Source organism: Phoenix dactylifera, chromosome 17, assembly GCF_051530095.1.
Source record: "Phoenix dactylifera cultivar Ajwa chromosome 17, Ajwa_hap1_PhDact_Kaust_v1.1, whole genome shotgun sequence".
Classification (NCBI taxonomy): domain Eukaryota; kingdom Viridiplantae; phylum Streptophyta; class Magnoliopsida; order Arecales; family Arecaceae; genus Phoenix; species Phoenix dactylifera.
In genome coordinates, this window is record NC_143206.1 from 18577891 (window position 1) to 18593699 (window position 15809).

A 15809-nucleotide genomic window follows, 5' to 3' on the forward strand; every position below is an offset into this window, starting at 1 on the left:
GAGCGCCCACTGAGGGCGTCCTCCCATTTATTACAGATGCTATAAGACCAAAATAAATCTCCTATTGTGTGCATGTTTCGATATAAAGAATGAAATTGCTAATCTAGTCAAAAACAATGCAACACAAGATCCAGATATAATTTTAGCTTTGCTTGTTAACTCTCAACTCCAAGTGATTAGAATGAGAGATACACAAGGATTACATAATATCAAATGAGGATTAAACAAGAGCTATTTCACGTGCCTTAAGAACTCATGAGAAATGTCTATGGTAGTCTCCATATCTCTGCTCAATCTCTCTAATCTAATATATTAAACATAATAATTAACAAAAGAAAAGAACCGATATTTTCTACAATCCATATCTTCGCTCAATCTCTCTAATCTAATATATTGCAACCGAGAATAATGTGCCACATGTCACGGCACGTGAGTGCCACACCGGCATAAAAAATTTCGCGCATTTCTCTTCTAGGTCAGTGGAATTTGTTGAAGAGGCGGTGGATGGTGTAATTGAAACGTAAATTTAATCATTAGCACCGTTGGAGAATTTGTTTTTTAGCCATTAATTTGCAGCAAGTGGAACTCTGCCTGCGATCCCACGATCACGCACTTCTACGCGAGCCACGCCATTTACAAGTCAAACTCCCCATCAAATCCCACTAGAAGGAAGCTGTCTTGCTTCACGTGTAACAGCTGATCCTCCGATAGGCCGCCAACCATCCAGAAACCTTTTGACGGTCCACAAATCTCAGACGTTGGGGACCCCACCTTAGGCCCCGTGAAATCGACGGCCGCTAATCCATCTATCATCAGTACGAATAGTGTGATTCGACCGGCTCTCTACTCGTTACATCCACCTCCTCTATTTAATCTCCACCGATCAAAAGCCATGTTCCAGTTCGATCGTACGGTCTGCCGACATGGATTTGTTTTGGCCGCCCCCGCCGGCTCGTCCTTCTGGGCCGTCCAATACGGTCCGGTGCGATCCCCAAGTGACGCAGGCCTTAAAAGTTGGTCCAATCATCGATAAACAGATGGGTAGCGTATCCAGATCCTAGGGGAACGAGGCACGTGACGGAATCGTCATACGGTTGGGTAATTATACGGAGCGTATACGAACATTTGGGTCCAGAGGCAAAGAAAGTGGGTGGAAATAGCCGTCAAATAACGTGCGAACTGTGGGCCGCCGCTTAAGCGAGCGACAAGCAGTAGGCCTCACGCTCTCTCCCATCCTCTGCTTCGATTATCCTCCATTCACCACTTCACTTCAGAAGTTCGGATAGGAGGGAAGAGAGAGAGAGAGAGAGAGAGAGGAATAGGACAGAGAAGGGGAAGTGACCAGGAAACAAGGGGAGAAGGAAAGACGGTAAGCCTCTATCAACTCTCTTCCTGTCCAGCCACTCTTTTTCTTGGAAGGAATTAGGAGGTTTCATTTTTCGTTAGCATTTCGATCTACAATTATGTTGGTAGTTGCTTCTTCTTGGTGATTTTGTTGCTGAGAAATGTGAAATACAATACGCAATGCTGTTTTTGACAAAAAAAATCGATTTTTACGGTGGAGGTTTTTTTTTTGATAAATTGGATGAATTTAGATTAATCATGCAGAAATACATCTGTAGTAGTCAAAAAATAAAATGTCATAAAATTGAACAGAAAGATTAATCAAGGAATTCAATAATATAATTCCAGTCTAGTTGGCTACGTACGATGCCATTCTGTCGATAGAATCGTTAGCTTCTCTTTAAACATGCAAAATCTCAATAGATTGTAATGATAGAAGAATTCTCTAGCAGTCATATAAAAATGGATGTAGCCCACCCTCTCAAGCAAGAATCGAATCGAAAAGCCACCAAGTGATCCTCTAAAAGAATCTGTAAAGTTCTTGGCCTCTCGCATTGAATTGAGTTCCTTGTGAGGCATGGGGGATGAAGGGGCCAAATCCGGCGATGTGGAAAAGCGTGGCCTTCTGAACCCTACCCCGGATTCTTCTCTGTTCTGGATTTCTTGGATTACGAAACCGAGGATTCTCCCAACGCATACGGAAAATGACAGCTTTCAATGACACCATTCATACTGTAGTTTTCTGAGAATTCTGATTGAACAATCCCAGAGATCTTTCCTTTCCTTGTCTTTGTCGCATGGTGGGGCTCTCTATCTTGTTCCTCCATCACAGTCTTTCTCTTTCACTTGTACTGCTACCTTGGGGAGGGATGTTATCTTCGGTACAAGAGAAGACAGAAGTTCAAAGCTTCTTTCCCTTCTTCTTCTCCTTGCAGTTTCCATTAACCTGAGATTGGTCCCAAAAACTTTGAAGCTTAATATTTTAGTATTACGTTCTCCCTTTTGTCTTCTCCTTCCTTGGTTGGCTTGCACCAGCTCCAGCCGAGAAAGCATTGAAAGTCAAGAGAAAGAGGGTATTTAAACTTTTACTCCGCTTTATTTTTTGTTCAATTAGTCCCACAAAGCCGTCTGATTCCTCATCCTCTGTTCAAACAGTGAAATTAAAAAAAAAAAAAAAAGACCCTTTTTCCTTCCTCCAGCTCTCGTTACCTTTTAATATTCTTTATTCCAACAGCGCGTCAAGCGGGAAATAAATCCAGCCTCCTCGCCTCTCCATCTCTAACCAGGGGTTCCTCTTTGCCGTCTATAACATGAGAACCGTGCCCGGTAGAATTCACGAGGTGAGATTTTTCCCACAAAACAAATTCTTTTTTAACAAAAAAAAAGCTTATTACTCGAATCATTTCCGGAATAAGCTTCTAAAATCGAGACTTTCTCGCAGTCTTCGTCTTGGCCGAAGACGGTGGTGAGGAAATGGTTCAACCTAAAGAGCGGGGAGTTCCATTCCGACTGCAACAGTAAAGACTCCAACCACCTCCTCTATCTTTGCATCGGTGATCCGTTACAAAAGACTCAATATTTCTTTCATTTCATCCGTTTTTATCGGTCCTTTTCTTTCTTTCTGATATAAAAGGGGAGATATTGGGAAGAGGGAGACAGGAAAGAAGAAGGAAGAGCTGTTCGGACAAGGACGACAGCCTTCGTATGAGAAGGAATCCGTCAGGCAAGTACTCTCCACAACTGCTCTCTCTCTCCCATCACTCTGCTCCCCTGTTCGTTCGTATTTCTCCAGTAATTTTCTCTAGTTCTAAACAAAACGAAGTTTTCTCCTCGTTCTTCTTCTTTACAGGTACGTGGTTGGTGGAGAGCTCCGAAAACCTTGAACCGCCCCGATTCAGAACCGTCAAGCCAGCAAGCCCTTTCTCTCCTGATACAAACCTCAGGTGACGCGCGAAACCTTTCACCTTGTTCTTTTTTGGGGCCAGAGCTTGGGATTCAATGCTTCCAATAAGAATATTTTGGAATTTGCTGCCGATTATCTTTGTTTAATCTTCATGAAATTAGCAGAGGTTGGTCCTTTTGGAGTTGTCGTTTAATATTTCTGGGGGTTGTTGTGGTTTAATGATGGGAGTAGGATGTTCGTGGGGACGTGGAACGTGGGAGGGAGAGCGCCCCACGGGGGTCTAAACTTGAGAGATTGGCTTATGAGCACGCCTTCCCCCGCCGACATCTACGTCCTTGGGTATGTTCTGCTCTTTTTCGTTGGCTTGGCTCTATTTTTTTTTCATTTTTTGGCTGTCACTAATCATGATTATTCCCTTGCGGCCTCAGCCTTTTTCAGTTTAAGAGAGGCATCTTTTTTATGTAATGGTTGGAACACCTAACAATCCTCCACCCAACACGTAACAAATAGACCAAAGGGCAACGATGTGACTGCCACGGAAGCAACTCTCTGATTGTCTTTTTTTGACTAATGTTAGCCGATTTATGTATTATTATTGGGTTATTTTTTGCAATGGACGAATTCGTGTTCAAAATCTACAAAATATTTTATATTTCTAACTTTTAGTACTTTTTCCAGCCTAATTATACGCATCTAATGATAATATTCAAACTTTTTAAAAATTCATCGTTCATAAAGTAGTAAAAATTAGATTCTTTTGAAAGATTTATGAATACAGTGGACATGCATCACACACACACACACACATATATATATAATGGATTATTCCATTATAATTGACCTCCACCGTAGTCATTATTGACCATTGTAATGCTATAATAACTTTTACTTATCTAAAACATAATTTTAAGTAAATTATATTTTTTTTAAAAGTTTACGTTTATTACACTTATATCTAATAATTTGTGAATTCTATATTTAGACCCACTTAAATCAACAGTGTTAGTGAATCTATGCTTATCTTATAAGGTTTATTTTTATCCAAATGAATCTATGCTTATCCTTTAAGGTTTATTTTTATCCAACACTTTAACCCATAACTTAATAGAATGTTCATTTAATCATTAACTTAAATGGAACTTAAATGTCACATCGGAAAAATTTAGAAAATGACTAAACTAATCTTAAGTAATATAACATCTACTCAAGAAAAAGAATAGTTGTGAGGCGCTATAGGTCTGAAGCTTAATCTTGATAAAGTATCAGAAAAGAACTATGTGCCAAGAAAAAAGCAATTTAGATCTCTCAAATAAGTGGATGCCTTTAAAATTTTGTAATGCAGAGAATTAATATCAAGAGTTTTGTTGCTTAAGCCAATCTCTTCATTATCCAAGTTAGGCCTTGAAACCACAACTGATGCACCCTCTAAAAAGAAAAGTTATCATATACATAATGATTTGGATCCTTTTAATAACATACTGCCGGAACTATCATAATTCTATATGTAGACATGCGAATTCTTATCAATAGCAACAATATTAAGAAATCATGTCTACGATATTGGATAAATAGAATTTAGAATCAGCAAATGATATACCATCATCTTCGATATTTGTGACGTGGTGGGCGAGAAAGCTATAATAAAATCTGATCAGGAAGGATGCTCATTGGCAATGCTGGTTGAAAATTAAGGATGCTTATTGCAAAATGCCGATTAGAAAAAAAGCTTGTCTTCAGTCGCTCGCCGAGTAGGAATGCTCATAGTGAGTGGTGAAATGAGAAAGAAATCTTAGCCGCTCATTTTCGAAGAGAAAAAAACTCTTAAAGACAGAAGACTTAAAAAAATAAAGAAATCAGAAAAATGAAAGAAGACTTTTTTTTTATAGAAGTAATTTGATTTTTTATAATATTTTAAAAAATTTACTAACATTGTCAATTTTGTTGGGTGTAACGGTGTAAATTTTATAAAATATTGGATGTAAGCGTAATAAATGTAAATCTTAGGAGAGTTTTTATAAAATTATTTCGGTCATTTGAATTTTTTTCTAATATGGCATTTGGGTCTCATTAAAATTTAATAGTTTGACTAATACTCTGTTATGTTATGTGCTAAAATATTAAATAAGAATAAAATTATATATATATATATATATATCACCCCTCGCCTCCAGGGGGAGGACCTTTTATAAAATGACCACTCTGCCCTCGTCATCCGTACGATATGAGGGAGAGCTCCGACTTGACCACTCTACTCTCTCCCAGGTTCCAGGAGATCGTCCCGTTGAACGCCGGCAACGTCTTGGGCGCGGAGGACGAGGGCCCCGCCTATAGGTGGCTCTCCCTCATTCGCCAAGCCATCAACCCTCCGAAGAAGGGCCCCTCCCTCGCCCGTAATCGCAGGACTGCCGCCGACCCCGAGCCGGCTCAGAAGCCGAGGGTCAGCTTCTCGGATCTACTGTCCATGGAGAAGGAGGAGGAAGGAAGCGGATACGACGAGGGCCGCGAGACGTGCAATTACCCAAGCTCCGGCAGCGGCAAGGAATCGCTGGATTCTTCTCCGAGCGACTACCGCCTGGCGGCGAGCAAGCAGATGGTGGGGATCTTCCTGTGCGTGTGGGTCCGGGCGGGGCTCATGCCGCACGTGTCCAGCCTCAAAGTCTCCTGCGTGGGGAGGGGAATTATGGGCTACTTGGGAAATAAGGTCCCTAGAATTTTGTTATTCTTATGTACTTTCTTTCTCCTCTCCCGTTCAATGGCATAGATATCTAATGTATGGAGGTTTTGCGATATATTTGGATCCAGGGATCGATTTCGATCAGCATGACTCTTGAGAGGACCACGTTCTGTTTCGTGTGCACGCATCTTGCATCTGGAGAGAAGGACGGTGATGAGGTGCGAAGGAACTCGGATGTCATGGAGATTCTCAAGAGGACTAGATTCCCGCAATCTAATAGATTTTTTGGTCCAGGTGCAGTGTCACCGGAATCCATCTTGGAACACGAGTAAGTGTCATTGGATGCTTGCTGCTGTTACATTTGCGTTGAAACTGCGCGAAGGAACATGATTCTGAACAGCAATTTTACAAAACCTGGTGCCAAATGGACTTGAAGGAAAACGATATTCCTTGCTGCAAGAAATCTTGGATACTTTTGTACCTACTAAATGTTATATATGATTTGCAGCAAGATCGTATGGCTCGGAGATCTTAATTATCGCCTGACAACGAGCTGCAGCGAGACCCATCGACTTTTGCAGAGGAAGGAGTGGGAAGCGCTGCTAGAGAAAGATCAAGTGAGAGATGTCATTTAATTTGTTGACGTGCATAATTATAATTAGTCGACTGACTGGCAATCAATACTTGCAGCTTGGAATTGAACAGAGAGCTGGTCGTGTATTTGCTGGATGGGAGGAAGGGAGAATATTTTTCCCTCCCACTTACAAATATTTAGCTGATTCTGACATTTATGCCGTCAACCTCGCTAAATCTGGAGAGAAGAGACGCACTCCGGCTTGGTAAAGACTTTCATCTCTCTCTCTCTCTCTCTCTCTCTCTCTCTCTCTCGTCTGGTTGTGCGGCTACTAATAATAGCCTATATATTCAGACCATGATAAAGATGCTCAACATGAGCAGTTGACAAATTAGTCTGAACCGAATAATTTATCACCTAGCAATTTATCTGCTCAGAAGTCTGAACCACACAAGTTGTTAGCTGGCCAACTTTCCACGGTCCGGTTTGAGTGTCAACTCGTAGAAGTCAATATTCTCTGAAGTCTATTTGTAGAAGAAAGGATCAAGCAAATTTCTAAAATAGAACAGGACCACAGCTGTTGAGTAGGCCTATTTATACTGTCAGTCTTGGGCAGATACAGTATCTTTTTAAGGAGACTTATGAGCAGAGAGACAGATTTGGAAGCGTCTTAGTTCAGAACAACCCACAGTCATGCTCTATTTGTCATCCATAATCCAGGATCAAACCATAAACAATCACGATTAGACAGTCAGAAACACCTGTCTTGTTTTTTTTAATATGCACACACGCACACACACATATATATATATATATTCTTTTATCAAATCCAGAACGGGATCCTGAGTACGCTATCTAACGGGGTCGATGGTTGGGGATGGAAATCGGATGGCAGGTGCGACCGGATACTGTGGCGGGGGAAAGGGATGAAGCAGATGTGGTACGTGAGAGGGGAGTCCCGCTTCTCCGACCACAGGCCCGTCTACTCCCTCTTCTCCGTACAACTGGACCACCATGTGGAAGCAGCCGAACAAGGGCACCGCAAAGACGGGAGGGTGTATCGCGGCGGGAGCAACGACCAAATCAAGGGCCCCGCAAAGACCACCACGGCAGCCGCAGCGAATAATCCCGACACCAACGGCAGCAATCCGTCGTCGTCGTCATGGAGGAAGGTCGAGGCGGAGGAGCTGCTCCAGCTCCTAAGCAGGACACAAAGCTGTTTGGAAGCCTCAAGGTTCTGACCAGCGACCGCCGACCGCCAACTCCACATTCGTCACATTCTTTCTTTTTACTTTAAAAATATCAAAGAAAGAGAGAGAGAGAGGAACGGCAGAAGAGGCGGAAGCAGGAGCAGAGGATAAGCGAAGACTGCTCCCAGAAAGCAAGGTTTAATTTCTCTCGTCTTCTCTTCCTTGTTGGTGGGTAACAGCAGCAGCCTTTGGTTTCTTCATGGTGGCGGTATTTAATTCGGTTGGTGGCGAAAGGAGCCTTCCGCGCGTGCTCGGAGTCGGAGGTCGGCGGTGTGAGAAATCGATGTTAAAAATGGTTTCGGGAGTCTAATTATTGCACCCGCCAACGGAGGCCGGAGGGCCGTGGTGACTGTAAAGCGAGGAGGAAGAGAAATGAGAGGGCTTACAAAATGGACTAATTGGTATTTTAGGTAGGGGAGCTGAATGAAGAGGAGCGGCGCGTGTTCTGTTCGTATCTTCATTTCTTTGATTTTTTTCTATTTGTTTTGGCTCTGCGCCTTGTTCTACTTTGAAGAGAATTTGGATGGTCAGCATCTTTTGAAAGCACCTGGCTTTTCAATAACAGGAAAGGATATAAGAGACGCACTGGATTTTTTTTTTATTATGGGAGGGGTGGAGGTGGGGCGTGAGGGAGTCAAATCCAGAACCCCTTTGCTTCCCTTTGCTTCATTCTTCGTGGTTGCGACTTGCGTGTTGCCTCCTTACGGGCCGGGCCAGGTTGTTTTGATAAATTTCAAGTGCGCTTGGATGATTTCGATATACCTATTTGAGCATAATACAAGTTAGTTTGAAACTTCTGAGAGTACCTGATGGCAACCATGATAACAACTATACTCTGAACAAGGAAATTTATGACAAGTTGCTGATGACAACCATAATAGCAACTATACTCTAAACAAGAAAATTTAATTTCTTGTTGCATTGTAAGTTTATATATTTTATAGTTATTTATTACTAAAAAACCAAATCAAAAACAAAAGAAGTAACCCTAAAGAAGAAAGCATTCGTCTCTGATATAAGCATGAAGATGTATGCCATAAAATCACAGTGCATAAGCAAAGTCTAACAGAAACAACAAATTGAAGCTTCAAAATAGAACGATGAAGAATAATTACCAGATACATTTTAGGTTCTGTGAAAGAGGGCTCATCAATCTCATTGTGCCCAAAATGTCGATAGCAGACTATATCAACCACCACATCAGAGTGGAATGTCTGGCGCCACTCTGCTGCAAGCTCACAAACATGGACCACAGCTTCCATGTCATCTCTATTTACATGAAAGATTGGAGCATTCAAGGCTTTAGCAACATCCATTACAGTGTTGTGAAGACCTCCCGGACCTTGGATCAGTTGTGAACGCAACTTGATTGTTAATCACAATGTGAATGGTTCCACCAGTTGTATAGTTTGGCAGGGCACTCAGATGCAGAATCTCATAAACCACGCCCTGCCCTGCAAAGCTTCCATCACCTTGGATCAGAACTCCCATATTCTTTGTCCTTTCAGTATCATGAGAATAGAATTGCTTTGCATGTGTGTTTCCAACCACAACAGGATCCACAGCTTCCAAAAGACTAGGATTCGCAACTATAGATTACAGATGAATTCTCTTCTCACCTCTAGTGGGCCTATCATAAGAAGTACCCAAATGATGTTTTACATCACCAGTTCCCGTATACAACTCATTCTCCTCTCAAACTGCGTGCTCTATCAGGGAACACTTCACGGCGCTCCCTACTGTACTCTTTGGGTTTCACTGCCTCAATCTTGTCCCTCAACCAATTACACTTCTCGCTATCAGCGACGTGCATGTACTCGTACCGAGTGGTACCACAATAAGCCTGCTCAAGCCTGTTCAAAATCTTCCGAAGGGTCTGAAGAGGGCGATTCTCTGGCAAGAAACCTGCCATCCTGCATACCCCAAGGAAGTGTAAGCTGCCAGTTATTCCAGAAGCATTACGAATGATCTGTAAGCTTCTAGCAGGATCTGAATTCAGTTTATCCCAACTGAATTCAGTTCATTTCAAACTGTTGTAACTGTTTCTAGTTAATCAACAGTTGAACTTTGGATCATTAGCTATAAATACATATATTGTAAAGTCTTGATTGATGAATAAGATGACATTCAAACTCTTCTCCCAGTTCACTGTTTTCTTAATATTTCACTGTATCAGCATAGTTTCAGTGCCGTGCCAGTAGTTTTAGGATGTGCCAGCTACAGTAGATTTAATACACCTTCTTCAAATCTCTTCATGGTATCAGAGCAGGGATCCAGATCAACTTGTCAAGATCCACTAGCTCATTAAGATCTACTAATAAGATCAAAAGATCTTAAGGTGTGATTTTTTTTTTTCATGTCCTTGAGGTCGGATGAAATTGTAGTAATACTCCCTCCTCTTGAGAGTGATTCTATGGCATCCCCTGCATCAGTGAATCATCCCAGATCAGATGAAGCATTCCAGTCTTCTGCAGATCAGGTTATATCTCCCAAACTTAAATTCTTGACTTCAAGGATTCAATCCCTTATACCCAGTCAACTTACCACTGAAAATTATCTTGTCTGGAAATCCCAAATCACTAGAGTGTTCAAAGCAAGTGGATTTTTTGGATTTCTAGATGGTTCGTCAACTTGTCAACAATCTTCATCTAGTTCTGAATATGATGCTTGGTTTTTGACCGATCAGTTCTTAGCTGTGGCTTTGAATTCAACAATTTCTTCTTCTATATTACCCTATGTGATTAATCTTGAGCATTGCTATCAAATTTGGGCTACATTGGAATGTCGTTTAAATTCCTCCACTAGATCTCATGTCATTCAATTAAAGAATGAGCTTCACAATATTCGGAAGCAAGATTTATCAATGCAGCAGTATTTAAATGACATCAGGACTAAGGTAGATGCTCTTGCAGCAACTGGATCCAAGTTAGATACAGAGGATGTGGTGTTGTATGTTTTGAATGGACTCCCAGCTGCTTATGATTCCTTCTCTACTGCCATTAGAACTCGGTCATCAGCTATTTCTTTGGATGAACTCTATGCACTGTTAAGTAGTGAAGAGATTATCTTGACTAACAAGGACAAACAACAGTCCACTGTCGACTCTGCTTTTGCACTATTTTCAGTTCGTGGCAGAGGTCGTGGGCGTTTTTCCTTCACCAACCGAGGACGAGGCAGGTCAAGAACATCAGGATGGTCATTTCCAGGTCGAAATAGAGATCAGAGAAATTTCTTGGAATGTCAAATTTGTAGTAAACGGGGTCATTCTGCTGTAAATTGTTGGCACAGGATGGATGCCAATTACAGTAGCCCAGGTTGGCCACGCATGGATTCTTCTTCCAATGTATCAACAGCAAATCCTCCTCAGGCTTTTCTAGCAAATTCAACTTCTCAAGCTTCATCTGGAGGTTCTTCTACATCAACAAGAACTGGGGATTGGATCATTGACAGTGGTGGCACATATGACACCTGAGCAATCAGCTCTTCATCACTCTGTTTCCTACGGTGGGTCTGAGCAAGTAGCACTTGGGAATGGAGCTTCTATTCCTATTCATCACCTGGGTTCTGGTATCCTTCCTACACCATCTCATTCCTTCAAACTATCTCATCTTCTTCATGCTCCACAAATCTCTCATAATCTCTTATCAGTCTATAAACTCGCAGCTGACAATCATTGTGTTCTTATTTTTGATTCGGATGGTTGTACTATTAAGGACAAGTACACCAACAAGACTTTGTTTCAGGGACATTGCAGTGAAGGACTTTATAGAATTCCTTTCACCTTTGTTCCATCATCGGTCTCAGCTTCCTCAGCTCCAAATGCATTCTTTGCTTCAAACCCGTCTTCCTCCATCTGGCATCAGCGGCTTGGACATCCAGCTGCCTCTGTGCTTTCCACATTGTCTACTCATATTCAGCCACTTTCTTCTTCAACCTCTTCGTCTGTCTGTCAAACCTGCAGCATGGCAAAGAGTCATAAGCTTCCTTTCAAATCAAGTACCACCGCATCAACAAAGCCTCTGGAACTCATACATTCTGACGTGTGGGGACCGTCACCTGTTGCATCTTCAGGGGGTATTCGTTACTATGTGCTCTTTGTAGATGATTTTACTCGTTTTTGTTGGGTTTATCCTCTTCGATGTAAGTCTGATGTCTTCCAGCATTTCTTGCAATTCAAATCCATAGTTGAAAATCAATTTTCCTCTACTATTAAAGTGTTTCGGTCTGATGGAGGGGGTGAGTTTAACAATGCAAGATTTCAAAGTCTTTTTTCCCGAGCTGGTATTGTACATCAGATGTCCTCACCATATACTCCTGAACAAAATGGCATGGCTGAGAGAAAGCATCGTCATCTCTTGGAAGTTGTTCGCAGTCTTCTTCTTCATGCCTCTCTCCCTTCAAAATTCTGGGTTGAAGCACTTTTGACTGCTACTTATCTTATCAATCGTCTGCCTACACCACTATTGAAGAACAAATCCCCCTTTGAACTTTTGTTTCATCGTGTTCCTGACTACAGTTTTTTAAAAGTATTTGGATGCCAATGTTTTCCTTGGCTTCGGCCACAAGCATTGAATAAATTCTCTCCACGATCTACTCCTTGTGTTTTCATTGGCTATTCTACACAACATAAAGGATATCGATGTTTTAACTTGCAATCAGGGAAAGTTTTTATTTCTCGGCATGTTGAATTTCATGAGGCTTTGTTTCCATTTTCTCAACAACCTTCACTTTCCTCTTCCCAGCCCACATCTCTTCCTTATTCTTTTTTTGTTCCATCCTCACATTCTTTCGAATCATCTCCAAAGTCTTCTACTTTACATCCCACAACACCTTCACAGACATCTTCTGTTCTTGTTCCTGCTTCCCAGTCTTCTTCTTCTCCTTCACTATCAGCTTCTCCTTTACTGTCTTCTTCTCCAAAGCCTGCTCGCCACCCTATGGTCACTTGTTTTCAGACTGGTTCTCTTAAACCTCGGCGTATTTTGTCTTTACTTAGCACTGCACCTATTCCAGCTGAGCCCTCTTGCTATTCTACTGCTATTGCTGATCCTCATTGGCGTGCTGCCATGTCACAAGAATTCAGTGCTTTAATTGATCAGCAAACCTGGGAGCTGGTTCCTAGGTGTTCTTCACAACATGTTCTTGGCTGTCGTTGGATTTTTCGGATCAAACGGCATTCTGATGGTTCTTTGGCCCGATACAAAGCTCGTGTTGTGGCACAAGGATTTAAACAAGAATATGGCGTTGATTTCACAGAAACCTTCAGTCCTGTGGCCAAGTTTCCAACAATTCGAGTGTTTCTTTCTCTTGCATTAACTTCCGGCTGGGATATTCGTCAATTGGATGTTTCAAATGCTTTTCTGCATGGTAAACTGGATGATCAAGTGTTTATGGAACAGCCCAAAGGTTTTGTTGATCCTCATTATCCGGATCATGTTTGCCGTCTTAAGAAGGCTATCTATGGTTTAAAGCAAGCCCCACGCCAATGGTTTGCTACGTTCACTAGTTTTCTCATTGAGCAGGGATTTCAGAGCAGTTCAGCAGATCCTTCTCTTTTGTTTTTCAAACGTGATGGTGTTGTTCTATATCTCCTGGTTTATGTTGATGATATTTTGCTTACTGGTAACAATACCAGTGCTATGTCTTCTCTTTTTCTTCAGCTGCAAAGTAGATTCAAAATGAAAGATCTTGGTTCCTGTTCTCATTTCCTGGGCATTACAACAACCTTTACTACTAATGGTGTTTTTCTTAGTCAGGCTACATATGCAACTGCTTTATTAAACCGGGCTGGGATGCTGACTTGCAAGCCAGTTTCTTCTCCGCTGCCGCTTAAGCTTGATGCCTTCTGTCCGACTGATGCTCTGTTTAATTCCCCTGAGTTGTATCGCAGCTTAGCAGGTTCTCTTCAATATTTAACAGTCACACGTCCTGACATTTCCCATGCTGTCAATTACCTCTGCCAATTCATGCATTCTCCAAAGATCTCTCATTTTCAGCTGCTAAAGAGGGTTCTTCGGTATATTAAAGGGACCTTGCATCATTCTCTTCATTTTCAGTCTGGTCCTCTGGTTCTCTCTGCATTTTGTGATTCAGACTGGGCTGGCGATTCAATTGATCGTCGTTCTACCTCTGGTTTTTGTATCTTTTTGGGTTCTAATTTGATTTCTTGGTGTGCCAAGAAACAGCCAACTGTTGCTCGCTCGTCTACTGAGGCTGAGTACAGGGCCTTGGCTCTCACGGCTTCTGAGTTAATTTGGCTACGTCGACTACTTCGTGAGCTTGGCATTTCAATTAATACACCTACTGAGATTTACTGTGACAACATTTCTGCCATTGCTCTTGCTTCAAATCCTGTATTTCATGCAAGAACGAAGCATATCGAAGTCGACTATCATTTTATCAGGGAGAAGGTGCTTTCCAAAGAACTTCATATTGCTCATGTCTCTAGTGCTGATCAAACTGCAGATATCTTCACCAAATCCCTCACTGCTAGAAGGCATTTGCTCCTCTGTTCCAAGCTGCAGGTCTCTACCCTACCTTCAGCTTGAAGGGGGGTGTAAGCTGCCAGTTATTCCAGAAGCATTACGAATGATCTGTAAGCTTCTAGCAGGATCTGAATTCAGTTTATCCCAACTGAATTCAGTTCATTTCAAACTGTTGTAACTGTTTCTAGTTAATCAACAGTTGAACTTTGGATCATTAGCTATAAATACATATATTGTAAAGTCTTGATTGATGAATAAGATGACATTCAAACTCTTCTCCCAGTTCACTGTTTTCTTAATATTTCACTGTATCAGCATAGTTTCAGTGCCGTGCCAGTAGTTTTAGGATGTGCCAGCTACAGTAGATTTAATACACCTTCTTCAAATCTCTTCAGGAAGAACTCCCTATCTAAATCTGCTTCAGTGAATCCATAGAAACCAAGGTACAGATCATCTGGAGTCTCACGCTCCTCTAAACCTAAAGGATCCAACTTGGCTCTCATGCGGCCATTGACCGGGTAGGCCCCGACGAGGAGCAGCAATCTCGCTCTCCTGGATGGCCTGGCCGGAGATTCCCGGAGAGGTGGCGGCTTGGCAGATAAAGTTATTATAGAAGTTGTCCCAGAATTCATCGACGCTGCTGGGATCGGCTTCCCAAGCCCTCTGCAGCTCCTCCAAGCAGACGCTGCTCGTGCCATCGAGGAAGCTGTCGGTGAGCCTCGACAGCGGCACAGCGCGAGGAATCGAAGCGGCGGATTCGGCCTTGGATCTGCGGACCGTGGAGTGGAAGCCCCGGATGGGCTGCTGCGGGAGGACACGGGTTCTTGCAATGCGATGCGGTGCCTGAGCTAGATTTCTCCTAAAAGCGAATCTAACTATCCCCCAATGCTGCCCTGAACCATGCCATCGTGATCGATCTCAACCCAAAATTGACTAAAAAAATCTTCAGGTTTCTTTCAGCGCTCTTCTTAATCGAAATCAAAGAGATTTCTTACGTTGACGAATATGTCTACAAAGAGACTTTTTATTTTAGGTATGACCGCGGAGTCTGTTTGTTAACAAGCAAATCATTGAACCCTAAGCAGAAATACAGCGAGTGCAAAGATGCCTGCTGCTGCAAAAACGTCGCAAGAGGGCATTTTTCAGGTAAACCACACGAAAGCATTTCTATCGACGTTCGGAACCTCATCGTAGACTCCCGGCGTCCCATTTGAATCGTTTCTCTCCGTTCAGACGGAATCAAATGGCTAGAGAGTGGAATCAGATGCTACCGCCCCACATTTACGGGCTAATGTGTGTTTATTTTAGACTAGATCTCAGAAAATGTGCAATACATATGGTCCGTTCAGAAAGAAGCAGCATATGATGTCTTTAATTGCATGTGTGCTTCTGAATCTAGTACACTAGAACATGTTTCTTGCTCTTGTTGCTTCATGTGGTTCACTTTGATAGCAATAGCTTAAAATACATTACTAACAAATCAGGCTCCCTAGGATAGCTAGCATACAAGATTCATGACAAAGTTGCTTGAAATTAACCAAGACTCAACATAGCTCAACTCTCCAAAGGACTGCATGAC

General features: G+C 42.2%; 1 protein-coding gene and 1 pseudogene across 2 annotated transcripts; one reads left to right on the plus strand and one right to left on the minus strand.

Annotated features, from left to right (window-relative positions):
- Nucleotides 1-1183: 1183 nt before the first annotated feature.
- On the plus strand, nucleotides 1184-8538 carry LOC103720005 (type I inositol polyphosphate 5-phosphatase 8-like). 2 transcript variants are annotated; one of them, XM_026809574.4, is made up of 11 exons: nucleotides 1184-1369; nucleotides 2579-2684; nucleotides 2786-2861; nucleotides 2978-3067; nucleotides 3194-3287; nucleotides 3479-3586; nucleotides 5510-5948; nucleotides 6050-6249; nucleotides 6430-6538; nucleotides 6612-6760; nucleotides 7391-8538. In XM_026809574.4, exons 2-11 carry the CDS (start codon nucleotides 2655-2657, stop codon nucleotides 7734-7736), a joined length of 1641 nt encoding a protein of 546 aa, XP_026665375.3. In that variant the 5' UTR covers nucleotides 1184-1369; nucleotides 2579-2654; the 3' UTR covers nucleotides 7737-8538. The 2 variants fall into 2 exon arrangements, with proteins under 2 accessions (XP_026665375.3, XP_088569977.2); XM_088713851.2 differs by having other exon boundaries at nucleotides 1245-1369; nucleotides 2978-3287; nucleotides 7391-8309.
- Nucleotides 8479-15265, minus strand: LOC103720015 (uncharacterized; annotated as a pseudogene).
- Nucleotides 15266-15809: the final 544 nt, after the last annotated feature.

Excerpts from the sequence above, each read along its gene's own strand:
- LOC103720005 (XM_088713851.2), top strand. The coding sequence starts at position 2,655 with ATGAGAACCGTGCCCGGTAGAATTCACGAG. Across the intron at positions 2,685-2,785 it reads TGCCCGGTAGAATTCACGAG|TCTTCGTCTTGGCCGAAGAC; the intron begins GTGAGATTTTTC and ends ACTTTCTCGCAG. Across the intron at positions 6,761-7,390 it reads AAGAGACGCACTCCGGCTTG|GTGCGACCGGATACTGTGGC; the intron begins GTAAAGACTTTC and ends ATCGGATGGCAG.